A 27,430-nucleotide genomic window follows, 5' to 3' on the forward strand; every position below is an offset into this window, starting at 1 on the left:
ACGCCCACGTGGCACCAAGGCCACATCACCCAGGACTCTTCTCCAGCAACACCCCTGGCTCTGGTATCAGCCCAGGAGGAAGGAATTCCCTGTGCCCAGAGTACCCAACCCCACCAAGAGCCAGAGCTGCCTGCAGTGCCACCGTGCTGCTCTAATCCCTGTGCCAAAGAATCCCAGCACACAGCCCCACTTCACAAAGCCACACGAAACCCCCCTGGCTGCTGAGGTGAGTGAGATGCTCAAGCAGGACAATAATGTCAAAACAAAAAGATAAGAAAATAATAATATTTTAATATTATGTAAACACATGGACACAGAGGAATGTCAAAATATGTTAAAATATCTTGGACAATATAATAATAATAATAATAATAATAGAAAATGGGGGTTTTCTTCATGTTTGAAAGTGAAAAAAATGGTATTGGGAAGGAGTAACAAAAATATTAGTAGAGCAAAGCCTACTTGCTTGGTAAGCAAGCTCAGTGTGGCATCAAACCATGTATCAAAAGCATAAATCTGTAATAAAATAATGATAAAAAAATAATGGAAGGAAGATACAACAAAATCCATGCTGGCATGAGCTATGAATATGTTTTCATGAAGTTCATTTTTTTTGTGCTAACAAAAGAACCACTAATCTTTATAATTTACAAGAGCCAAATCTTCAAACCTATTCAAAGCAGTCCATTTGGCAATCACAGAGATCCCACCGGTCCATCAGCTACCTGAAAAGGAAGAGATTTTTGTCAGTTACACCTCATTATTTTTATTACAAAAACACAACAGGCTGAAAGCAGGGCTGGGTCCAGTGGGCAGTGGGTCTGGAGCTTTCTATTTATCTAACAAAGTTACCTAGGCTGGACTTATTACCAAGGATCTATGACATTTTCAGTTTCCAGTTAGCTTTAGCTAATTCCTGTTAACAAATAATTCAGGATTAATATTTTCACCAACTCTCACACTGCTAACCTTCTCACAGTTCCTTAAATATCACAAATGCTGACGCTATTTTTACGAGCACACATTCTTAGCTGCAGAAACCCTCCTGTGAGATATGAAACACCACCAATGTCTATAAATACAGTAAAGATGGAGTGGCTTTCCTAGGAAGGTTCCTTGTACTCACCTCTCCACGTGAATCACTTACTCTAAAGGCACAGCCAGGCTTTTTATGGCTGCAGCACTTGCCATAATTTATATTGGAGGGTGTAAACCTCTCAAAAAAAAAAAAAAAAAAAGAAAGAAAAAAGAAGCTCAGGCTGGTGGAGATCCGGTGCTTTGAAGATGTGATCTGTAATGTTCTGCCTTGCATCATTGTTTTCCATCTTTAAAGGAGGTGGCATCACCGCAGCTGTGCAGGAGCCGCCTCGCCCTCGACACGCAGGCAAAGCCCAGACTTGCAGAGCACCTGCAGCTCCTCTAATCCTGCCCTGGCAGTACTGACTAAGCACTGGGGAGCACTTCTCAGATGCTTGTTTACTGAAAATAAGGCGCTTTTCCAACTGCACCCATGTTGGAGGGTTTGAGTTAAGCTGTGAAAGTTCAAGCACTGGGACCCACAGGTGTGAAATGGTACAAACTGATCAAAGACAAGCCCGTACTTTTTTTGGCGTGGCAGGCGTTCGGGTCTTCCTGGAGGACTCTTTTCTGCAGAAAACTTACCTGTAAAATACATCCCACATGAAAACAGGGTACAAAAATCCAATCAATATATTTGTGCTCATTTCATAAAAGGAATTTTTCTGGTCTCTCCTGACTAAATACCATGCAGTAACACTTTAGCTGCGTAGAAGAATTAATATTTAATAGAAGACTGTTCTCTTGGCTTCCCTGGCTCTGCTCTGGCTGTGCACTCTTCACTCCTTCAGGAACAGAGTCAAACCAGTTGTTAAACCCAGCTGGTGGCACCATCTGGGTTGTGCAAGGCCTTGGGAGCTCCCGTTCTCCTGGCAGCTCCCATGGGATTCCTGTGCTCTGATCCCTGCGCTTCTGCTCTTGTGGTGGAGGTACTCACCTGTTCCCCAAGTGTATGACAATTAATGCTTCTTAACACACTGCATCTCTCCAGGAGCAGACAACCAGGCAGCAAATCCTTTATATTTAGCAACACGTTTAGAAAACTTCACCCAAGCCTCAAGTATTTTCATTTTCTGCTGTTTATTTTTATCCCCGCGCGGCGCTTTTACCCAGCCTATCCTCTTCATCCTCCTCCAACAATAAATAATCCCGACAGGTGCAGGGATTCCAGTGCCCTTCTTGTCTGATGTTTTCAAACAGGAATTTCAACAATTTTCAAAGAGCAGGACACCTGTGCTTCAGAGAGAGCCCAGCTCCCCGAGCGGTCTCCGACGCCGGCGCGCGCGGGAGCGCAGCCAGCAGCGACGGATTTCTGGGAGAGCACCCAGGTTTTCATGTGTGCACTTACTTCTACTCTCTTTTAAAAGCTGCTGCTGCTTACAGAAGCTCTGCAGGTGGATATCAGATTTGACTTTTTTTATTTTTTAAACTGATTAAAAGGTGTGGTATTAGCTCAGAGTGATGCTTCCTACCAGGCAGTGCTGAGAGTACTTTTAGGAGTCTTTAAAAATAGCTTTTTACTATCAACTGGAAATAGATCTCCCCAGTAGAGCCTTAACTCTTTGTTTCCCACAACTATTTAAATGAGAAAGAGCATCACTTCCATTAGGGATGCCTTGAGGTGGAAGCAGAATGTTTACAACCAGAGTGTTGAAGTTGGGTCACTCCTTGCACATAGAAATGTTGATTTTTCACTGCCAAAATTTCCTACTTCCACTGAAGGTGGCTCTGCCAGGGAAAGTGTCTCATGCAGAGCAAAATATGCTATGGAATAACTCTGATGCATTGAAAAGAGAAAAAAAAGGGGGGAAAAATCCCCAAATACATGAAATTACCAATCATCTCCATAGAGAAAGTTGTGCAAGAAAGGGAAATGAGATGTTGTAGATCAATAACTTCTTGAAAAATGGCCCTGAAAATTGGCATAAGGATGTGATGAGAATGCCATGGTAACTTGTACTCTGTGTCCTCAGGTTTCTGCTCTTCCCAGAGCTCAGGGCTGCTCTGAGCCTGAACTGTCCTTGTCCCAGTTCTTCCCTTCAGCCAGGACAGATCCCAGATCCCAGATCCCAGATCCCAGATCCCAGATCCCAGATCCCAGTCCTTCCCAGCTCAGTTCCACGCACAGTCCTGCAAACACAGGTGGCATTTTCCTTGCATTCCCATTATTCCACTGCTGTGATCACCCTTCTTTGGGGCTATTTATCTTTCCCCACTGCAGTTCAGGCAATGATGACATTTTGTTTTCTTCCAGCTCCCAAAAGAATAGAAAAGCCCCAAATAACTTCTGTGGGAACCATGTGTGAGAGACACACCCAATTAATCAGCAGTTCCCTATTTCCAATGACACTTGGATATTCCTATTAGGAAATTCAATAGTCTAGTTCATAGAAATCATACTGATTCTGCATTCATCTAGAAGAACTGGTGGTCAGCAATATTCAAGGCAAAACATTACAGAGCCTCTTTATATGGCAAAATGTAAAAATATCACAACGATCATTTAGACAAATAGATTAAAAAATATCCAATTTGCTTTATTACATAGGCTGGAAAGAAAATAAAATAATTTCTAATCCTCTTTTTTGCCCTTTATAGGCAGCCTTTAAATGACTACTTCAGGAGAAACAGCATAAGGACATGAAGGATAACTCTGAGCTGCATCTGGAAGGCTGAGGAAAAACTCCTAAAACTGAAGAAAGCCCAGCTTTTCCTGGAAGAAAAGTCTGGGATCAAAAAATACAATATGGTAGCTGTCAAACTGGAGGAGAAAAGTTTTGTGAAATATGACACTGAGTGAGAAGCACGTGAGCGCTGCCATAATTTGGTTTTGACATTTATTCAGTATTTTTGCCCAAATTTCAGATGGTCATAACCTCCTGTCTAGAAGAGATGGCTTTGATCCAGCCTAAAATGCTGAAGAATAAGAATTTACCTGAGATTTTAAAGATGAAATGGTGTCTTCGAATTCCTTTCTGGTAGATGCTGGCAGCAGCCCTTTGAGTATTTTTTGATATTCTTCTCGGATAGTGACCAACTGTAACAGAATCAAGAGAAATTGATATAGACAGGGCTGCTCTTAGGTGCTGTAAATATTTTTGCTTCTTTTGCCCAAACTGGAGGTCAAATAAACACAGAATTAATTGTGCTATCAAAAGGGAGAGGGAAGAAAGATCAGCGAAGACCTGTAAAGAACAAAAGAGGTAAAAGAGACAAAGAAAGGCAAAAGAAAACATAAGAATAAAAACATAAATGGAGAGGGGGAAAAAAAGAGAAAACATGGTCTGAAGAAGCAATAATCATTCCTAAATCCATCTGAACTGAGCATTTATACAGACACACCTTGCAAACTGACAGTCAGAAGTTTCCTGTTTGTCTTTGGTGGCATCTGAACCAGGTCAGGGGGGTGACATTTGTCCCTTGCTCCCTTAGACAAGGTGAGTTACTGCTTTCCATAAATTTTACAACATTTCTCAACTTCTAGGTGCTTTTGTGGACTTTTTATTATTATTCTTCATCCTGCAACTATTTTTCATTGCACTTTGTGTCTTTCTCAGCTTCATGGACACTACAGAACTTTCACTGAGCAGATTTGAGCATCTTAGACCCCAAAAATAAGCAGGTTTGAATAGGGGGAAATTTTCATCTGCAACTTTATTTAACAGATGCTGAGTAAACAGGAGTTACAGGGCAGAGTTACATGAAGAGAGATCAGATGGAAGGGTTGTGCTTCTTATCTCTCCAGAATGCTTGGATTTGGTGAGTTTTGACCCGGGATAACTTGGGGAGTGTGGTTCAGGCCAGCCCATCACAGTTCCCACTTGGCTGCATCAGGGCCTCACATCTGTACTTAACTCCCAATAGGATTAACTGCTTAATTCACATTAAGCAAGGACTTGGGTGTTTTTCTGGATTAGCAGCTGAATATGTAAATAAAGGATCAAAGGGCTTCCATATCAGATTAACTCATAAAATATCTCGAAACTTTCAAACGGAATCCCTTTTTTTCCCCCCCAACACCACTTGATGCTGGTTTTTCTTCCTAAATGGCTGAACTCCACCACTGCAACCACAAACCCAACCCTCAGCCTCACACCTGAGGAAGCCACGAGTTCCAAATCCCAGCTCCCAGTGCTCCCAGAGGTGAGAACCCGAGGCCAAGTTCATCCCAGCACCATCCCATGGGAAAAGCAGCTCCCACAGAACCTGCATTATGCAGCGAGCAATTATCAATACAAAAGGAATAAAACAATCTGATGAAACGTTAGGAAAATTCTCCCTCTGAGTCACCCCAACAGGCAGGAGGAATTGCCAAATCTCTATGCAAATGGGCAATTAGAGGCTTTCCTTGGGAACTGCAAGGAAGTGATGCCACTATGCAAATCTGAAGGGGGGGGAAAAAAAAAAGAGGTGAGACAGGAAACCTCGTTTGAACTCTGCTTGTGTAAAAGCCAGCGATCAAAATTTATGTTTTTGAGAGCTACACCGATAAATTCATGCTACTATTTCTATCAAGGCTTCCAAAGTTATGCATAAGTGGTCTGCCAGGATAAATATTTTCTGAGCCAACAGCTCATTTGGGTGGGGACCTTGATAGAGCAGAAACATATATTTCAGTTGATTCAACATGTTCCATTTATTCTTGGTGAGACGAGACCAGAACCAGGCAGCCAGAGCAGCAAAATGCTTTTATTTCCTGAATTTTGATGAATACCAATCTATTCAATGGGTAAGAGGATCTGGATGATCACCTGGCCAATATGCAGATGTAACAGAAGTTTTAATACAGCTCTCTCAGGGAAATAATAATTTTCTAATTGTGCAAGAGTTTTCTTGCAACCAGGTCACTGGTTTTAACACTTTAATCTGCAGCTGTGCTCTAAATAAGTGCTTTCACAATGCTGGGAGCATTTGTTATGAACTTTGCAGAGCAGCAGAGGATCACTCCCTTTTGACAAAGGTGTTTCTTGAAAAGCCAGGAAGAAATATTGCATTGTGCTTTGAAGTATGAGATCTCCTACAGGGTCAGCTGAGAATGGAGAGAGAAAATGAGAACCAAGCCCTGGTAGCTGCAGTCTGGCTTGGGACTGAGCCCTTGCTCTGTTTCAGAGACAAGCCATGCACTTTTTTTGCAGTGAAACCTGTTCTTTTGGATACAATTCCAATTTGTTTGAGCAGACAATGCACACTGCTCTCAGCTCTGCTCACTGCTAATTGCATCACAATAAGATGAAAAAGAGTGCCCAGCTGTTTCCTGCCCTGTTATGGTAAACAACCTGCTGGTATTTTTGGCTGAAGTTACTATCAAGGTTTATTGACCCAAGAGATTAAAATAGTGCATGGCAAAAATCTGAATCACTTCTTCCAGCTGAAAAATAACATCCAGTGGGCTAACGGGTACTCATTTGAAAGGCAGAAAGTTTTTATTTTTTAACACTGATTTTTCACCAATGAAAGCCATGTCTGCAGGGATAGGGGGTTTTTTTTGTGCCTTAAAGGCTTTTTTGTTCTTTTATAGCCTCAAGCTGCCTCCCTAGGATCCACAAATACTGTGTCTCCTCTTGCACACTTGAGGGACTTTTAAAATTGCAATTCTTCATCCCTCAGGAGGGCTTTAGTCAGCTGGATGAGGATGGCTCTATTTCATTTACTTGTGTTCATTTTTCTTCAGTCCTGAGAAAGTTTTTTTTTTTTTTTCCTTTGAAAATTCATTTTGGTGAGCTGATTTAATCCATGAACCCCCAGGAAGGTTTTATAGCTTTTAATATTAAGCTGCCACACTGGTCTTTGTTTATTCAGGTTGGTGGCTAATATATGAGGTTTGGGGTTTGACCATCAATCATCTTTGGTGTCAGCAGAAAGCTGAAGTTGCCACATGTAGCTCATGTGTGCTTGGTCACCTGGTAAATCAGTAAAAAAAGAAGAGATAAATAGTGACACAATTATATAAAGTGATGCAAAAATGGGACTTGGAGTTTCACAGACTGCACTGAAATTGTGTTGGGCATTGACCATTCTCAAAGAGAGAAAAGCTGGGTCAACCAACCTTGTGCTTATCAGCAGAATCTCAGAATTGTTTAGGTTGGAAAAAGCCTTTAAGGTCAAATCCAACCATGAAGCAGCACTGCCAGGGTCCCTCAGCACCACGTCCACACACCTCTGCAATCCCTCCAGGGATGGAGGCGACCACTTCCCTGGGCTCTACTGCAGAATCTTTATTCCTGGAAGGTGCCTGTGCTCAGCTGGGCTGGGCTCTGTCTCCAGCAGCACTGACACACCCAGAGCTCACAGCCTCCCCCTGCACCCAGGGAAATACAGGCTGGAGAGCAGGAAAAGTGTTCTACAGAAAGGGGATAAAGTTCTGGAATGTTCTGCCTGGGGAGGTGGTGGAGTCCCCATCCCTGGGTGTGTTTAACAAAGCCTGGATGGGGCACTGGGGGCCAGGGTTTGGGTGAGGGGCTGGGGCTGGGCTGGACTCGATGGGCTTGGAGGTCTCTGACAACCTTCTGGGAATTCTGTGAAATCAGCTTCAAATTTTTACTGCTCCCTGAAGTCTTCTGCTGGCACAGCTCAGTTCTGCAGCCACCCATCTTCTCTGCAAACCTCAGAGGGATGTTTGGGGCTGGGTTAGGAGCAGGTGGGAACACAGGAACCCTGCTCCACTGGCACCTCGCTCTGCTCCAGCCTCTCTCCTTCCTTTCTGAAAGAAACAACCCAAGCACATCCAGGAGAAATGCAGCATCTCCAAGGTGACCAGATGAATTCCAGCCATGTGCTGCCACCAGCCTGCAAAGCACAGGGTGCTCTGTGTCTCTTCCATGCTCTCCACCAGATCCTGCTCGGGTTCCCGACACCCAGCTCTTCCCAACATCCCACAGCTCTGTGATGCTGAGTTATCCCTGCTGCAAAATACCCATCTCATAAAAAGCAAAAAATCCAAAATTCAAAAGCCCCAAACAAACACAATCTTCTCCAGACCTTCCAGCTGTAAATGGCTTTATCTGAACTGGGGAGCATAAGGGAACTGCAAAAGAAACTCTGAAGTAAACGAAGGGACCACAGAAAATTGTTCAAGTTCCTTTAAGAAAAAAAATCTTGTCTTGAAGGGCATGAAGTTAATTTTGTGTTTATGTCAGATAAGAATCAAAAGATAGCTGCCTGAACCAGGGTGTTGTGGCTTTTTTAGTATTTTAATTTCTGCCTGTCTACAATATTTATGCAGCATAATGTGTGCCAGGGAATACTAGGATAGTGACCAAAAGGCATAATTAGGATCTTTTAGTCGTTATCAAATTTTCTCCATGTTTCAGGGTGAATAAGATGAGAAAAATTATTTCTTGTCTCTCCTAAATCCTTTCATGTATCAACAATTGTGTGCTATAATGCTGTTTAAGAGAAAAAACCTTTTTGAAAAGGTTATGGATCTGTTCTGCAACATCTCTGAATGGAGACAGGAAAGATCTGCTGCAATAAATCTGAAGACAGTGAGGGCTCCAAAAAGGTGAAAATAACCCCTTCAGTCTTAGAGAGATAATTTAATCTCAGAATAAAGTCTCCTTCTTCTAAATGAAGGTGGTGGTAGCAGTAATAATAATAATAATAATAATAATCATCATCATCATCATTATCATTATCATGCATAGGTCAGCTTCATTCAGGTGAAGGAATTTTCTGAAAGCACTGTGAAAAGGGCAAGTGAAGGACAAAATATTACAATGCCATCCCAATTTATAAAAACCCTAATCAACAGAAAAAACCAACGAAAAGAATCCACCAAAAAATAAAAACCAATCCGACATGCAAAGAATGATTAATCTCTTGTTTGTGTGCTCTCTAATTGCAGGGACTCCTCCTTTGCTTTTCAGCACTCCTGAAGTCTAAGTGAGCACAGCTCCACTCCTACAAAACCTCTGTGGGTCCAGATGTGCCCCTTCCTCCCTCAGCTGGCCTGGGGGATGCTGAACAATGTCCCCAACCCAGGAACAAACCAACCAAAATTGGCAATTTCCTTAAATTTCAGACCCCTCAGGCCTCTGTTGTAAGAGAATATTGAACTGGAGCTTGAAATCTTCTGAAATGATTTTTCCCGAGGAAGAATCCAGTGATGTATCAATTGTTTCAGAGAAGATCAAGGTCTGCACATTTGTCTTTCCAGAAAATCACCAAACACGAATATCCGCCGCTTTCCAGTCCGCTCCCAGGCAGAGGGAATTCTGACTCTCACTGTGCAAGGGCTGTTGAAATATGGCTCTCCCAGATCTGCAGGAACAGCGTGCAACTCGATACAAATGTTCTCGAGTTCTTAAGAAAAGTAATGAATGCCATAAATCCCCCGGATTTGGCTCAGCTGAAAACAGCGACCGGGCGAGATCAGCTGAGTGAGTTATTTTGTCAAGTGAACACCATGTTGCTCTCCACTGAGAAAATCCTGCTGGAGCACCTCCCCTGTCCTGACAGTTCCAATAAAAGATAAATTGGTGGCATAGCCATCCCCTTTGTGTGTCTGTCTGTAGCCAGTAAACCATCCCAGCATCCAAGACATTTTTGCCTTGTTGTTTTACTGACCCACAGGGACCTCCAGCCCTGCTGAGCTCCTCGCTGGGCACTGAGTTTGCTGCTCCAGGTCTTTTTTTTTTTCTTTTCCCAACCTTCATCCAAGTGGCCTTGTTACTTCAGTGGCTTGTATTTCCATCTCTCTTTTCTTGAACAAGATCTCCCACCTGGAAAATCCTCTGATTGCAGTTAAGCAATCTGCGTCCATATAATTCATAGCTGCAAAAGTAGCTTTTGGAAAAAAAAAACCAAAAAAAAACCAGTGGGCTGCATATGGCAAGAACAGCATTCCTGGGACTACACGACTTGGAGAGGAATAAAAGCTTTCACTGTCAACACCACGGAACAACCAGGAATGCTGTGGCTAGAAAATTCTCGCTGTTCTCTCAGCCTCCCCCTCTCCAGGGCTCTGCTATTGTTCCAGCTGGGATTTGGAGCATCCTGGACTTATTTTCTTCTCCTTCCAGATGACTCATGGCAGATGCCATCTTTGTTCCCCCAGCTCTCTTCCCCTCAGCTCCTGTCACTGCCGTCCCTTCGCTGGCCCAGGAGGTTGGGATTGCAGCAGGAGGGCTGTCCCCTCCACAGGGTGAGGGGGAATGGGGGGACACCCCACTGACACCCTCTGATCCAGAGGAACCAGCCCCAAACCAGCCCAGCTGCTCCCCAGTGCTGAGAACAGGGAATCACAGAATATTCTGGGCTGGAAGGGGCCCACAAGGATCACCAGGTCCAACACATGGGGGTAATTTCTGCCTCTGGCCGTTCCTCCTGCACTATCAGGATAATAAAGTCTGAAATGAAGCTCTGAGCATCTCTGACACCACTGCTGGAACACATTTATGCCTTTCAGTTTTACATTCCAGCACGTGCCACCTTCCACACACTCCCTCCCATCCGGGGTGGCTCAGCAGGGAGAGGTTTCAGTGCCTGATCCAGGAGGTGCCGAGTGCTCCCCAAGGCCAGTGAGGGCTCACAAAGCTCAGCAGCAGCAGCAGGATCAGGATCTGCATTTCCACACCGACCCTGTGAACAAGCAAAGCTCTGTAGACAATAATCAGAAGCTACTTTTACAACCACCATATCCAAGAACAAAAATCCAAGCAGTGTCTCCAGTGGAAAAGCAGCTGCCAGGCTTGCAGAGCCTCAGGGCTGGGAAGGAAGGGCAGGGCAGCAGGAACAGGGCTGCCCTGCCTGGGTGGAACTGCCATGGATGGCATTTGGGGCTGATTAAACTGACAGCAAAATAGGGCCTAGAATTTACATGCAGGTAAAGATCACCATAAAGTTGGTATTTCCCAGTCCTTTTTAGCTCCATCTCCTAGAAAAGAGACTGGACAGTTTCCTAACTGAACAGGCATTGCTGGGAGCACGACTGGAGATGAGGTTTTACTGCTCTGCTCTTGTCTCATCCACTGGCTGATCCAGACATCCCCATTTCTTTTTTATTTTAATTCCCTGCATTAAGCACCAGTATCTCTGTTCCTTGTAGTCCTACTTCCACAGTTTCTGAAAGAGCAAAGTTCCCTTCATGGATAACATGTCAGCAAACCACAGATGCTCTAGTAGGAAGCCCTGCCCTCTTAAAAGGACAATCTCTCCCATTCACTATTATTTAAGACAAAGAGCAAGAAAAGTGACATTTTAAAACAATCTCTAATTCCTGCATGCTGCCATATGCTTCTATTCTCTTTTGGTAACAATTCCCTTTTTCCCTTTTAACTATTTGTCCTGTACTTTCTGTCTGCTGTCTTTCTCCAGCTGGCCACCAAGCTCCAGCAATCCATCCTGTTCTGTTCAGGAGCTGTATATTTGTGTGTTTTCCAGTTGTGTCTGATTACCAAAGCTAACATTTGATCACTGCCTTCCACACATGCACCACTATCCTCCACTCTTTTCCCTTTGACAGTTGCACAGTTGGTGAGAGCCTCCTCTCCTGCAGTTCCTGCCATATGGAGCTCCTGGGAACTTTTAACTCCATTGATTGCAAATCCTTTCAAATCCCACCTGCAAAGCTGTTTTTCTGTGCTTGAATCTCAGCTTCTATCTCCTCCTGCTAATCTGAAACCTCATGGCATACAGAATAATTTACTATATTCCTTGTCATTCTCTTTCCTTTCATAGCTTGCCATTAAAGGAAATGATACACAACTATAAAATGTGGCAAATGCAAAATCCTGCTTTATCCTAAAAATCTCAGTATGAATTAAAAACTGAGGGGTGCTGTTGTATCAAAGTGATTAATGAATATATCAATGGATTTGAGACACCTACTGAGGTAAAAAGTGGTAGAATTGGGCTCCAAATAATGTCTGTGGTCATTTATGGTGCCCAAAGTCCACAGTGCCCATCCCTGGAAGTGCTCAAGATTGGGCTTGGAGGAACCTGCTCTATGGAAGGGGGTGGGACTGGGTAATCTCTAAGGTCCCTTCCAACCCAAACAAAATTCTATGAACTCAACATTGCCATACACCTATGGGGCACCTGTATCCACGAACACAGAGAGAACCAGGATCAGAGTGATTCCTGCCCTCCAGTCTCCACTGGGAAGGCTGAAGAGAGACCCAGAACCCCCTCAGAACTGGATGCTGTGGTCTGAGAGTGCCAAACAGCCTGAGCAGTGCTCCCACTCCCACTGGATTCTTCCCTGCTTCTCTGGAGCTCTCCAACATCTTCTTTTCAATTAAAATACTTGAAATTTTAAATTTTTTCACCACAATTAGTTAGAAAAGAAATCCTCTCTTGTGCAGATGTGGAACCATCAGATTTTCAGCCTGTGGGGAGCTCTGTCCTGCCTGTTGGTCCCCTGAATTTTTCACAAGGTTTTATGGTAGGAAAACAGCTGAAACACACAGGTCCCTCCTGCCCCCAGTGCTGGGGGTGTCAGCAGAGCAGTGGATGGAGGAGATGACAGAAGGTCCCTCCTCAGCCACACAGAACTGCACAAAAACACTCTTCCAATCCATCCATCCATCCATCCTGCTGGTCAGAGGCAGAAACCACAGGAACCATTTTCATGTGACAATACTTGGTGGTGCAGTTCCTGAAAGTCACAGTGGAAATTTCTTTCAGGTTCTCACTCTTTTCCCCAGGGCCCCAGAGCCCCAGCAAGGGCTGCTCTCGGTGAATCACTGCTGTGGTTTAAGATCCTCCACATCCAGGCTGGGCTTCCCATGTCTGTGGGAGCAGAAATGGGTCTCTGGGGGAGAACTTCTGGAAGTGTTTCAGCACCGTGGGTTGAAGCACGTGGAGCAAACAGCAGGATTTCATCAGCACCTCCAACCCGTGCTGCCTGGCTGGGTCTCAGCTCCCAGAGTGTCCCTTGGCTCAGTGACACAAAGGCTCCCTCCACCCTCCTCACCTGCAGCTGGCCACAAAGCCAACCTGGGCTTTTAAATATCCTAATCTAGAGCTTATTTGCCTGATTAACTGATTATAATTTAACTGATTATAATTTAACTGATTGTGGGTGACTGTAGCATGTTCTGAGAATGACAACACTTGGAGGAAGTCTGGAAATTTGAGGCAGGCACCCCAGGCTGCCCTCTGATGGTATTGAGAACTCTCTGATACCTTTAAAAATCACAGAATCATGGAATGGTTGGGGTTGGAAGGGACCTTGAAGATCATCTCATTCCAGTCCTGTTGCCATGGGCAGGGACAGCTTCCACTAGATAATTTCTAAGAAGAAATATGGCCCAAAAGCCCTAAACTAAAGAGCTAATATTACTCAAGTGCTTCAGCCATCAGATTAAGAACCACCTGGGACTCACACTGTGGACATCAATGTCTCTTGCTCATCTGTGTCTCACTGATTCCCTGCTCCACAAATGCACTGGCAGCAGCACTATTCCCACCAAGGAGAAGGTGTGGCAAACCTTAGAAGTTCCTCTGTGCTACACAGCAACTGCAGTTTCAGAAGGATGCATCACAGCATTCATCTGAGAACAAACATATTTAGTTGGCATGGAAACAGTAAGTTGGGCTGAATGTGGTAAATATCCAGCAGTCAAAAAAAAAAAATAAATCGAGCAAGTCAGGATAATAAACATTAGAAATGAAAACTGGCTGAATGCTTTTGAATCATGGCTCTTTTACAATTATCACTCCTGTTTTCATTTGAACATGAGTGAAATCCACTTAAACTAAGCTGCTCCATTTTATGCCAAATACTTCTATAACATCCTCATTCAGATAACTCCTTTCTCCTTTTTTTTATAATCTGTTTCAGGAAAAAGAAATTAAAGGGCTGAAAACCTCCACTGCTATTCTCCTTCATTTCCTCAGCAATATTAATGAATTGAACATAATTGATTTTCTGTCTCAGAATCTCCTTTAAAACTCTATTTGAAGGTATCCCTGTGGTTTGAGTACCTATACTGTTGCTACTTCAGTTGTTTGCAAACATGAGGAACTTTTTTCTCCTCTGTTATCCCAAATTTTATATCACAGTCAACCCAAATCTATGGCTAGAAACATCAGAACAAGGAATGAAAAGAATAGGACTTTTTTTCCTGAGGAAATTCTTGTGTGTAATTCCAAAAAGACAGATTCCTGGAGCTTTTTAGGAAACTGAGTTGGGGTGATTACCCTTCAAAAAGAATCTGAAATGAAATGAATGCTAAAGAAATCTAGGCAGTATAGAAAAAAAGAGAAGATCACTACCATAATTTTTATACAGACCCCAATTCAGCAAAACTTGCTGCAGATGCCTAAATTCCTGGGTTCATTAAGCTCCCAGTGATGTGTGTCATTTTTAATTACACATCCACAGGATGTAGATACTCCTGTATGAACAATGGGGATTTTTTAACCATGACTTACAAATGCACAAAGCCACAGGACTTAAGAAATAATGTTTAGTAGGAAATTTGGCCTCACGTTAGATCCAGGCACACATCAGAGACAACCAAGGGATACATTCACTCCAGAAGTACATGACATGGGAACACAATGGGATCACTGGACAGGAAGCTGGTTCCACAGCTATGCAGGACTGAGACACAAGGAACTTCACTGCTGCTTTGCAAGGAAATGGTTTGGACACACCCAAATTTGCCAGAAACCTTCCCAGACTATGACCATATACATTCAACAATAACTATATATATATAAAAAAATGTATATATATATATATGTATTGCAGTTTTCACATTTACTGCCAGTTTATCACTTTCCATGAATACAGTTATTTATGTCTCAAGATGCTGGATATCTAATTTTTAAAGGAAGCACCCAACATTTTGACCTGAAGAAAGATGATTCAGCTCTGGGACTCCAGTCTCAAAGTGCAGCATTACACTGCAGGACAGAGACAGGACAACCTTTATGGAAAAGATACAATTATTTAAGCCAGCACTTTTGAGAAGTGTGATTGGAACCCATCATCCAGAGACCACTGCCATATGGCACCGCTGGTGAGACAACACAGACACAAAGTGATTGCACCGACCCACACTGTAAAATGGGAGAGAAGAACTAAACAGGAGTAAACACGAGTTCATCCAAGAACACAAAGTATGGGAATGGAAAAGCTCCATGAAAACAACAGCTCCTCTCCCAGGGCAGCACCAGGCTCCCCTCCAGAGCAGCTCAGGGCTTGCTGACAGCCCCAAGTATTTTCTCCCCTTTATTTATAGGATAGTTTGTCTCTCTGGATGATTCTAACAACGAAAGGTTAGGCCTGTGTGATCACCAGAGGGTCACTGTGACAAAGAGTTAAACTTTGTGGCTCTGTCAGTCACTCTGAAAGGCTGAAGAGTTATGAGGACGTTGCACTGGAAAAACGGCCAGCGTGGAGCACTGAGATACCACCCAACAAGCCATAACGAGAAACAGCTTTTTAGCTTTAATTAAAAGCACAACAAAATGTTTTTTCATGTCTCATTCATTTGTTTGTTGTTGTTATAGAATCAAAACACAAGATTTTTCCTTTTAATGAGAAACAGAAGCTCTTTAACCCTCGCTCCTCCTTATTTATAGATATGTAAAAGCTTGGAAAAGTGGCTTTTGTGATGGCGCCAGCACAAATCTCCATGTTTTATGCAATTTTGATTCACACAGTATTTGGTAAAAGCAGAAATCAAGTTACTGCCCTGAATATTTCAAGTCCCTGATCGGCTGATGAGTTGTTAACCACTGCTAACACTTGAAGAACATGTTTACAGGTAGCCTGGCCAAACCCAGTAACTGGAAACATGTCAGACCTGTCACTTTTGCATTTTTTCTTCTGGAGAGATAAGCAGAACTAATGAATTAACCAGCCACAGAGGAGACAAGTAACAACTTCCAAAGTGTCTGTCTGCAAAATAGACAGAAGCCACCTCAACCAAACCAGCTTCAGTGGCTCCAGCTGCTTCCCAAAGTCCCAATGGATGGAAGGCAAAGACAAGACCATTGAGGAACTTGGATATGAGCTCTACCAAATCTGCCAACTCATCAAGCTCAAAGATGGACAGCACAGTGTGATTTAAATCACATTCCTGTTCCATTACACTGGGGAACAGGATGTGACCATCTGAACTAGTCCTTCATTAAGTAAGTCTGGACAGGAGAGCTCTGTAGGTTGGTTGGGAGCAGATGCTCATGTAGGAGGAAACCTTGAAGGCACCCTGTGAATCTGCATGTGCAGCCTTCTACCTCTGCATTTCATGAGCCACTTTTTATTTCTTCTTCTGGATCCTTCTCAAAACAGGTCAGAAAAAAAAAAACAAAAAACACCAAAATGGCAGAGACTAAAAAAAAAACATAAAAAAAGAAAACTTGGAAGAGGACATCCCTCACAGCATGCAGCCAGTGCTGTTCCCTGGGAGGGACAACCATGCTTTAAAGAGCTGATTTTCCTCCTCCTTTTCCAGGAGACTCTGGAGCCAAAATGCAATGCTTGTAGGCCAGCTCACTCACTGCACCAAACCCTCCAGTGCTGCAGGCACTGCAGCTCAGGATGAGCCTGGCCCAACATCTGGGACGGGGAGACAGAGGGGGGACAGAAGGGAACAGCAAGGAAATACATCAATTAAACACCAAGGGTGACAGAGAATTGCCACGTGCCAGAAGGATGACAAAACTGAGGAAAAAATATTTGAAATTAATGATTATCAATCTTCTATACCCACCCCAACTGATTATTCCTGCAGATACAGAGTTAGAAATGCTTTATGTAGGACATACGCTGTTGATACTGTTTACTCAGCACCAAATAAAGTTCTCAAATGCTTCAAAACCTTATTTGTATTAGGAATACATAAATTATTATCTGATTCAGGCATTCATCACCTGCACATTCTCCTGAATATTTCAATTTAATCTGGTTTGAATGCAAATCATTGACTTTGTGTTCCAACACTGCCTGTAAACACCATGCTCTATTTTGCTCAAAGCACACTAAATAATCTCTGACTTCACTGTAAGTGTCCAGAAAAAATTTAGCACTATTAATCATCTGAAACTGTTTACAGACATGTTTGGACAATGAATGCAGAAGATCAAGACTAAAGATTATTTTTAGCTGTTATTGTCCAATTTTACTTCTCTTCATACAAACCATTAAAGAACAGGTTCAAATAGTCTCAGAAACCTTTATTAAAACTCTACAGTCAGCTGCAAACAGTCAGTTCAAAATAAATGCACCATCTAACAGCTAGAATAGCTGAAATACCAACTTGCAACAGAGAGCAGCAGATAAGTATTTGCCTGAAGGGTTCAGACACTTTAATTCTCTTTTATTACCAACAAAACAGACAAGAAAGCTAGCTGAGAATTTTGCAGGAAAATAAGTGCTTTTGCTTTGAAGGAAGGGATTATTTTTAACCACTGCACCTCCTTGCTCAGGAGGTGAGGACAGCACCCAGTAGTAGTACCTGCTCCTGGGCCTTCAGCTCGTTGCGCTGGAGCCTCCTCTGAGCATCATAAACCTGCCCACGGTAATTCTCCACCTCGTCCTGCAAGGCCTGCAACAACAGCAAGGGAGGCAAAACACACGTGAGAAACTTGAGATGGCAGCAAAACTTCCAGGTCGTGTCTTCAGCGAGCTGGGGAAGGATGTGGAGCACTCTGAGTCCAGCTGGGCTTGGTGCTGAGGCACGACAGAGGCACTTTGGCCACTCAGAAAAGTTACTTTGCACAGGTGGGACCATGGACTGAACAAGAGTAGTTTATTAGAGGACACTTATCCTAAAAATATATTATTTTTATATCTTTTTATAGACCATCCATCCTAAAAATGTAAGAAATACTCTCAAAGGTTGGAAGGCAAATGGAAATATTGCAACATTTGCATTTGCAAATGTCCCAGGTTTTTGCTGTCAGCCTATCTGCACAACCTGAGCTTCCTAGGAGCAGTTTTGCAGTGTACCAAGAGGTTTTTTTTTTTACTTTAAGCCAGAATAATCCTCTCTCTGGAAAACAATGTCTGGAATTTGGAGTGGAAATGTATTCCATATTACTGCAGTGGGATGCTGGCCGAGATCAGGGGCTCCCCTCCTGCCCTGTAGTCAAATCTAGCACGTGATCTACAAATGAAATATCAATGGCAATAAATAAGAGGAAAAACGTGATCGTGTCACTTCACCACAACTACCCAATCCTTATTTAGTTCAGAAGGAATCACTCCTAAACCAAGCTCGTAAAATGCATCGACAAATTTATTTTGTCATGATTGTTCTCCTTATACATTTATTTTTATTCCGGCAGTCACTCCGAGCCTTGATCTTTTTGTTACATGCTTAACAAAGGAACAGCGTGCCCCAAGGAACTGATAGTCTGTGTTATTTCTAACAGATACACACCAAACAAACAATGCAAAGTTTCAAAGATTTTTTTTTGTTTGTTTTGAAAGTTTCCTCCTCATTGTTGGATGTTTGAATACACGCTTAACATTTACTTACACATTTACTAAAAGCTTAGAGATGTTGTCAGCTTGAATAAAGGCATTGTTAACTGCAAGTGCTGACTCCAAGCAAAGTGCACAATGTGGATGGGGGATTGACACCAGCACAGAGGGAATATTTTGAGTTATCTTTTGTATGGCAGGAAATCGGGGCATTGATACCCATCAGAAAAGCAGCACGGGGCTGCAAGGGGCTCGTGCTGCAAATGCCACTGGAGGAGCCTCCAGTGCTGCTTTTAAAACAGCTGAGCTGCACAGGGGCCTTCTGCAGAGCACCCTGGAACTACAGAATCATCAGGGCTGGAAAAGACCTCCCAGACCAAAGAGTCCAGCCTTTGACCAACCCCACAATGGTCCCCAAATCACAAAATGCCACCTTCACCTGTTTGTTGAACACTTCAGGGATGGTGACCCCACCACTTCCCTGGGCACTTCCAGTTTCTGACCACACTTTCAGTGAAGAATTTTTTCTTGATCTCCAAGCTAAACCTCCCTTGCTGCCCCTGCCTGTCCCTTGAGAGGAGAGACCAACAACCCCAGGGGCTGAGGGAGCTTTGCAGGACCTGCCATATGGTTCATGTTTGTTCCCAGCAGCCCAGGGTACCTGTGCACAACTCAGGATCATTAAAAGTCCTCGTGGTGCAAAGATTTAACAGCAAAAAGGCCTTGCTCTTTTCCACAGCACCGAAATCCTGCACTCTCCAATAATTTACAGGATAAAATTGCTATTGAGATAAGATAAGAGGACTACTTATGATAGATCTTGAATGCTGTTTTGAAGTGATGCCAGGCATTAACTTTAAAGTCTTATAGCTGTAAGACTGTTACATGTTCTGATGCCAAAAATTGTAACCAGACCCAAGCATGAACTTCAAATCTGCCCAGGGACTTTCATGCTATCAGAGCTTCTGAGAAATGTTGAAATGCAGGTTTTGAATACATAACTCGTCTTCAATACTCAACAAGTCTTGCAGTACCAGGAATTTGCATTAATATAATGAAATGTATGTGGGAATTATTTGTGAACTGTGGGCTTTTTGTTTGCTTTTTGTACATCTATCTTGTGAGGTAAAACACAAACAAACATAAAAGCTAAAGTGAGCAGTGCAGATATGCAGTAAGGAGCAGGGTCATTCCACATGCCAGGAAGATCACCAAAAACCCAATTAATTAGACAAAAGTCCTGCCATAACCCCAAAGTGTCCACTCACAACCAGCCCAGGATGACTCAGGAACACTCCTGGAGCACATTTTGGATAAACTAAAGTATGACCCATCTTCTCCTGCTCTTTCAGGGTCAGCTTTTCCAGCCCAAAGGGTGAAAAATAAGGAGGGAAGAAACCTCATCACACATCACTCATCCAGAGCGAGTCTGACCCTTTCAGAGGACTTTGAAGCTGGCCACGAGATAGCATTTCAATGTTTAAATACATAAATTATACATTTATAGATGTGTTTGTGCCAGAAAACAGATTTCTATCACCCCCATCTGCGGGTCCTGAGTACAAAACTGGATCTCAAACTCTTCCTGCACAGGACAGCAGCCCTGGTGGCAAAGAGAACTGGTGCCCTGCTCCTTCCTTCCTTCCCTTCTCCATTTTTACATCTCTTATTTACAACAAACTTCTTCTGCAGAGGATAAAACAAGAGGTTCCTTTAAATCTGAGGGCTTGCAATGCATCTGAAAGTCATTTAATTTGGGGAATTCAGATAACACAGCCTTTGTTAGGTTCACCTACTCTAGACAGTGTTTGCCAGCACGGAGCACACATGTTTTATTTCATTAGGAGAGCAAAAAAGGTCTCCAATTTAAATTTAGAAAGAAGGTATTTTTACTACAGCATGTAAGTACAGCAAACTAACAACTCTTCCAGTTATCCATTCAGCATTTGTCCAAAGCAGAATTTACTGTATGAACCCCCAGATTTTTCCAATCACACCATAACTGGCTGTTGGCAGGTTTTGTGTTGGGATGGCAAAAACACAACTCAGCTAACTCCTTGGATCCATCACAAATACCTTTCCTGGACCCTTTTTGGACTATTCCTGTGCTGCATAAATTCCACGAGTAATTAATGTTCATTTCAGTGCTCCAGATATTCTATCAGCACAATGGCAAAAAAAAAGGAAAACCAAAAGTTCAGAGTTTGATCAAAGCCCTGCCAAAATGGAAAAGTAATATCAAAATCTCATGGTTGCTGTAGATTCCTGCATGTGATTAACTCTGAAAATAGCAATTAGAAGTTTGCTGCCCATGATTTTAATTTTCTAGGAGGGATCATGAGAGATGTCACGATGTGCACCTTTCTGAAGATCACACTGGAAATTCTCTCTCTAGTCAAAAAGCCCCACATGCAGTGGCCAGAGCCTGGGTGCTGATGGCAATTCCTGCAGCTAGCAGAGCCTCAGATCTTTCTCTGAATCTGACAGGGAAGCTTCTGCCATGTAGAACACTCTTAAAACCAGCAGAGGACTTACCCCAGAACATCTCTTTTACACAACTAAGCAATGTTTGGTTTTGTTTAGAAATCCAGTTTTAATTCTGCTTCCAAGTGTCACATTTTGCCCAAAGAGCAGCAGAGCCTGCGATTAATAACTGCCGAGATGAAGAAAAAGGGATTAAAAATAAAAATCCAGGCCAATTTTTAAGTGTCAGAGGCTTTTTTTTTCCCTGAACAGAAAACAAAACTTCACTTATTTAGTTAAATTTTTCCAGGTTCAGAAGAATTCCCGTGCTAAGCTGACTTGCATCACTCTTAGAAAGACAATATTATTTTTTTTTTCAGTTAAACGGGCTTTCAAATGCCATGTAAACATGTTTGCTGTTGAATGTCTACACCATACCTGACCTTGGAAGTGCTTTGTGTTGGCCAGAGAACAAAGAAATCAAATGTTTTGCTTTCCAGCCCAGATATCCTACACTTTGAAAAGCTCTTAAAAATGTAAATGAGATAATAAGCTCCAATGCAACAATGTGGGTGAATTACAGCCGGAGAAAGGGAAAACTCATTTGATTTACTTCTAAAAATGGAAAGGATCCTGAAACAAAATCACATTGTTTGGGTCTCACACAGCATTGGGAGGCAGGGGAAGGAGGGAAGGGGAAGGTGAGGGCTTTGGGAAGGCGCTGCTGGAATATTTGGGGCAGATTTTGGGACCTGGAGTGGAGTTTGTGCAGGACCCCAACCCATCCCAGGCACCGGGAGCCACGAAGGGGAAGGAGGAAGGAACCTCTGAGCTGCACCTCTGGGTAGGCACCTTCTATTGCCCCTGTTACCCACTGGCCATGGATTATCTCCAGCAAAATAGTTAAGGGAGGTTATTTCAGCCCCAAATTGAGTTTATTTCAGCCCAAAATTGAGTTTATTTCAGCCCCAAATGTGGTTTATTTCAGCCCCAAATGGAATTTATTTCAGCCCAAAATTGAGTTTATTTCAGCCCCAAATGGAGTTTATTTCAGCCCAAAATGGAATTTATGTCAGACCCAAATGGAATTTATTTCAGCCCAAAATTGAGTTTATTTCAGCCCAAAATTGAGTTTATTTCAGCCCAAAACTGAGTTTATTTCAGACCCAGATAAGTTATTTCAGCCCCAATATTGAATTATTTCAGCCCAAACCTGAGTTTATTTCAGCCCCAAATGGAGTTTATTTCAGCCCAAAATTGAGTTTATTTCAGCCCAAAATTGAGTTTATTTCAGCCCAAATGGAATTATTTCAGCCCAAAACTGAGTTTATTTCAGCCCCAAATGGAGTTTATTTCAGACCCAAATAGAATTTATTTCAGCCCAAAATTGAGTTTATTTCAGCCCCAAACAGAGTTTATTTCAGACCCAGATAAGTTAATTTCAGCCCCAAAATGGAATTTATTTCAGCCAAAATGGAATTTATTTCAGACCTAAATGGAATTTATTTCAGCCAAAATGGAATTTATTTCAGACCTAAATGGAATTTATTTCAGCCAAAATGGAATTTATTTCAGACCTAAAATGGAATTTATTTCAGACCTAAATGGAATTTATTTCAGCCCTAAATGGAATTTATTGCAGCCCCAAATAAGTTTATTTCAGGCCCAAATGGAGTTTCTGCCAGCCCCAAGGGAGCAGCAGCCGTGGGCTCGCTGCCTGTGAGCTGGGCCGGTGGCTCCAGGAGGATGCACAGGATCAGAGGAATTCTCTGGGATCCCCAGGGCAGGCTGAGCCTGGGGAAAAGGTGAGTTTTAAAAAAACCCAACTTGTCAAGCACAGAGTTCTGACAAGGAGCCCTAAAGAGACAAAAAGGTGCAGTGCCAGCATTCCAAAACCCCTGGTCAAGGCAGGAATTAATTTCTGGTGTTAGTTACAGGGCTTGATCTAAATCAGCTAAAAGCTGGGAAGAGTTTGAAGAATGCCAGGAACAAGCATGGAACAGGAATGTGGGAAGGATTTGGTCTCCAGTCTAGGAAAACTGATTTGATTATCCTTTAAGCACAGGGTATTTTTCAAAAGTGTTGGATTACCTGATGAAAGTTGAGTTCTGAATAATTACATAAACAGAAACAATTGGAATTCTTCATTTCTGTGTACTGATTACAACTGTGAAGAAACTATTTACAAATGTGATATGTTTTCTTTCTTTAACCTGTAATAATTTCCTAATTTTTGTGTGTTCCTGAGAGCAGACAAGGCTTGATTTCTGATCCCATCACATCAGTGGGAAGTCATGGATCACAAGCATTTATCTCTATGCTCTGAGGGCTGAATAAATAAGTGACATAAATAAATTCAGAAAAAAAAGGAAAATTTCCTAAAAAAATTAAGTATCAATGTATTTTCACTTTGAAATAGAAAGTGCCAGCAGAAAAGTTGCTGCTCATCCTGATCAGATTAGGCCAGATAATGTCAGTCTTTTTTTATTAGAAATATGTAATTTTTATTGGCAGCTCTGCACATTTGGATGTGCATCTGTATCAGGAGAAGCCCTGGAAATTTATGACCAGTGCAGAGTTAAGCTACCACTAAAGGTACTGAGAGTTAGCACTTTTCATCTTCAAAGAATTTTTCAAATGTTACCAAATTAATATAATTAGTTAATGAAAGATGCAGTAATAAAAGCCACTCTAATTACCTACTGTAGTCTTAATTATCTCCTTACTAATGCCCACAGAAGAAGGCTTCCACTTTACATCCTCAAAACATGTGCCAACAATAATTCTGAATACAGGCCTCTCTTCAAGTGCCTTCTAAATTCAATTTACATCCATTGATGTGTTTTCTCTCCTCGTTCATGAGAAGAAAATCTCTGGAACTTTGAGGAAAAAAAAAAAAAGCCCCTTGTGAATGTTAATAAAAATTAAAGAGAATTTTCTTCCAGAAATACACACAGAGATGATTGAAAATTTTGTCATTAAAACATTTGATTTTCAAAGTCTTTATCTCTCCACAAAGCCAGAATTATAGGCAGTCTGGGCAAAAACTTCTTTGCATTAAATGGTCTCACAATTTAGAGTCAAATACAGCTCCATCCAAAGGAAGCAGCCAAGAATCCCATCCAGACTTTTAAAAACAATCATTAATTTTACTCAAACATTTCATGGAGATAAATAGATTTATCTGGGTTCTGTACTACTACAAATAAATTGGGTAAATATATCTGTGAAGACCATTGATGTCTTGATGTCACCTGAGCAAAACAAGGAGAAAAAGTGCAATAATGATATTTGAGCCAAACTGTTGGGGCACCCTCAGCACTTTTTGGGTTTTCACTGAGCTCCTGCCCATGACACTGCAAACAAAATAAAACCTCTGTACTTGGAGTTCTCTCTTGGTTTTGGTGCAAAGCAAAGGAAATCTTCTGGTTTTAACCTAATGCATATGTTTGCTGCTCACATATGGCAAAATTCCTTTCTGGTGGGAACTTTTTCGCTGTTGTTGCAACACACTATATATCCAAAAAGTCTCCTTTGATGTTGAACTATTGCTCCACCACTCATTATGCTACTGATTCAATATGAAAGGCAAAATTTCTGCTGTTTCTGTTAAAACAATGGCTTTGTTTTTGCAAACAAGGTTTTCCACAACCTATATGCAGGGGCCAACACCGCTGCAAGAGAAAAGAAAATCTCCTGTTTTACACAGAGAGCAGTCATGGTGTTTAATAACACCAATTATTTCTCTGTCCTATAGGTACATTACAATTGCTGTTATGACTGTACAGAAAATTTAGGCTTTATTGCTCCTCAGGAAGAGAAATTAAAATGCCTGGAGCGATATTTGACATCTCTCTTTCCTATTTTACTTTCACTGACCTCCCAGCCTGTTACCATCAGTCCAGCTTCAGGATCTGGTGCAGCTGGGAACAGCTGTGGATGGGTGGGGAAAGGAGAAGACCTGCAAAGGCTGCTCCTCACAGTGTCCTGCTATGCAGTGACAGCAAATCTGTCATGATTCCTCATGCCTCATATTTAATTTTAACCACTAAACACTATTTCATGAAGAGTGAACATGAATTACAACATGGAATGAAAATGCAAATTGGTAATACCTTTGTAAATGTGGCCCTACAAGAGCTGCTTGCCCATTTTCTGCTGCCATTATGAAAAAAAAAAAAGGAAAATAAAAAGGTTTCCTTGGTCAGGAATCAGATAAAAGGTGTAATTTCCAAAGGCACAGAATTCAGCATGAGTTATATGAGCTCCCACGTACACCATGGCACATTGGGAAGTCTGGTTCACTTTGCTGACGTTTCAAAATGGAAATGGAGACCTTGCAAAATTCTCCAAGCTGGGGCTTTGCCCATCCCCAGCAGTCAGGCAGCTCCCTGCTGCACCAGGCTTTGGCTTCAGAGATCTGCCAGCAGGAGATGCCCCTGGGAAGTCTAACAAATCCTGCCCTTGAGGGGCTGTGGGAAGAAAGAAAGAAAGAAAAAAAAGGGGTTCAGGAAGAAAAGGAATAATTTGACTCTAAGAACAGAATCAAGTCTCTCCAGCAGTAGGGAAAAAAAAATTTAAAGTAGGTCATTAAACATAAAAGAAAAATACATGCAAACACTCTGCAGTGTGGCAGGCTCTAATATAAGCTGTTTTCATTTGACTGACTGGCAGTACATGATAAAGTTGGGATCATCAGCATTAGCTCCTGAGCAGTCCCATAACCCTTCCACATCAGACTTCACCTGCTGTCTCTTTTGGAGATCACCTGAGCACTGTAAGGACTGTCACTATGCCAGTCTTTTCCTGCTTTGCTCCTGGAAGATAGTTTGCTGAATGTTTTCAGCATTTCCCATGCACACCTAGTTGAGCTGACCAAAGTTTTAAAATCATTTTCCTGCAAAGCCTTTAGGTCTATTAGAAGGAATTCTTCCCTGTGAGGGTGGGAGGCCCTGGCACAGGTGCCCAGAGCAGCTGAGGCTGCCCCTGGATCCCTGGCAGTGCCCAAGGCCAGGCTGGGCAGGGCTTGGGGCAGCCTGGGACAGTGGAAGGGTCCCTGCCACGGCAGGGGTGGGATGAGATGGGCTTTAAGGTCTCTTCCAACCCAAATCTTTTGAAGACTCCATGATTCTAAGATACATCCCTAAAATACCTTGATGGCACCAGCAGGGCTACTTGTAGACATAAAATTAGGCAGGGGCTTAAGCATTTTGCTGAGTCAGGGCTTCACTGCAGGACATAATAAACTCAATTCTTTTGAAAGGCAAAGGATGCCATAAGGTCCTGCAGAGATAACAGTTCAAAGAAAACAGCAGTATAAATTGTAAAGTCGGGCATTTTTGTCAGGGGGAGCCAAGGAGGGAACTGGTTTTGCTTTGTTTTAGTGGCTCAGGTGACAGGAGGGAAAGGGAGGCAAGGTTCAAAGGCTGTAATAAACTGGCTTTCATCTGCTTTTCTCAACGGGCCACAAAACCCAACAAGCACTTGCCACGTCCAAGCACTGCTTCATCTATGACCAGGACACTTTGGGGCTGTTGTGATGAAGTCAATCAAAAGCCTGACAGCTGGAAGATTTACTGTAATATCTCCCTGGAGTATTTTGCAGTTTGCTTTAACACTGCTTCCCCTTTTTCTCAGCCTGCAGGAGTGTCATGGTCAAGAGCAGAGCAGAGGCTGCCAAAAGGAGAAAAGCCCTGAACTCCTTCCCCTTGCACTCGCCCAGGTTCAGGCAGAAACACCAGTGGTGCACATTTACCAGATAAAATGAATCTTTTAAACCCAAAGATACCATGACATCTTAAGCATCCACTTGTAAAGGAGAAGTTCAGAACTCCATTTTAAACCACTTATGAGAGGATTTACCAAGACTCTGCCTAATGTTCAGCTGACGCTTTGTCAAAAACATTTATCACGAAGCTTTTGAAGTTTCTTAGCTCCCCCCAAGTTATTAAAACTTGAACTGCAGAGTTTGTTATCAGCCTCAGAGCACACACAAAACACATCAGGTATTTTTTCAGTCAACCTTTCAGTCTATTATCCAAAATACAACCCTCCCCATCAGGTTGGTGGCTGACAGATAATGCTGAGCAGGCGGAACCGCTGTGCCTGATTGATCTGCGAGACAATTTTCATTCCCTAATTTGCTTTTTATTAAACACTCTGCAATCAAAGGCAGCAGCGAGGAGTCTGCCATTCTCTGAGCAGGTTTCCTGTGAAGACCTGATGTCAGCTCCAAGGTTTTCAGGCAACTTTTTGAATTTTTGATGCTCTGTCGCAAGAACGTCTAAAACGTTGTGTCAACACCGTTTGCTACTGCAAAACTCCTATTGTGAACACAAATTAACCAGCAAAACATCTGCTTCTGCTGCTTGCTGTACTCCTACCAACAGGTCTGCAAAAAACAGCCATCAGGGCTTGGGACAGAATTTCCTGCAATGCCTTGGAGAAGGCCTGAGTGGTGATAAAGCAGATTTATCAATCGCTGGCTGGACGGGGCAATCTTCTGCT

General features: G+C 42.6%; 1 protein-coding gene across 5 annotated transcripts in view; it reads right to left on the reverse strand.

Annotated features, from left to right (window-relative positions):
* Nucleotides 1-271: 271 nt before the first annotated feature.
* CEP112 (centrosomal protein 112) overlaps nt 272-27,430 on the reverse strand; it is a 160,048-nt gene continuing 132,889 nt past the window's right edge. For all 5 annotated transcript variants that reach the window (XM_050981300.1, XM_050981299.1, XM_050981301.1 and 2 more), the window contains 4 exons: nt 17,490-17,579; nt 4,013-4,114; nt 1,602-1,662; nt 272-725 (listed from right to left, as the gene is read on the reverse strand). In XM_050981300.1, coding sequence (XP_050837257.1) covers nt 718-725; nt 1,602-1,662; nt 4,013-4,114; nt 17,490-17,579 — 261 coding nt within the window. In that variant the 3' untranslated portion in view covers nt 272-717. The remainder of the gene's footprint in view (nt 726-1,601; nt 1,663-4,012; nt 4,115-17,489; nt 17,580-27,430) is intronic.

Source organism: Serinus canaria, chromosome 18, assembly GCF_022539315.1.
Source record: "Serinus canaria isolate serCan28SL12 chromosome 18, serCan2020, whole genome shotgun sequence".
Lineage (NCBI taxonomy): Eukaryota > Metazoa > Chordata > Aves > Passeriformes > Fringillidae > Serinus > Serinus canaria.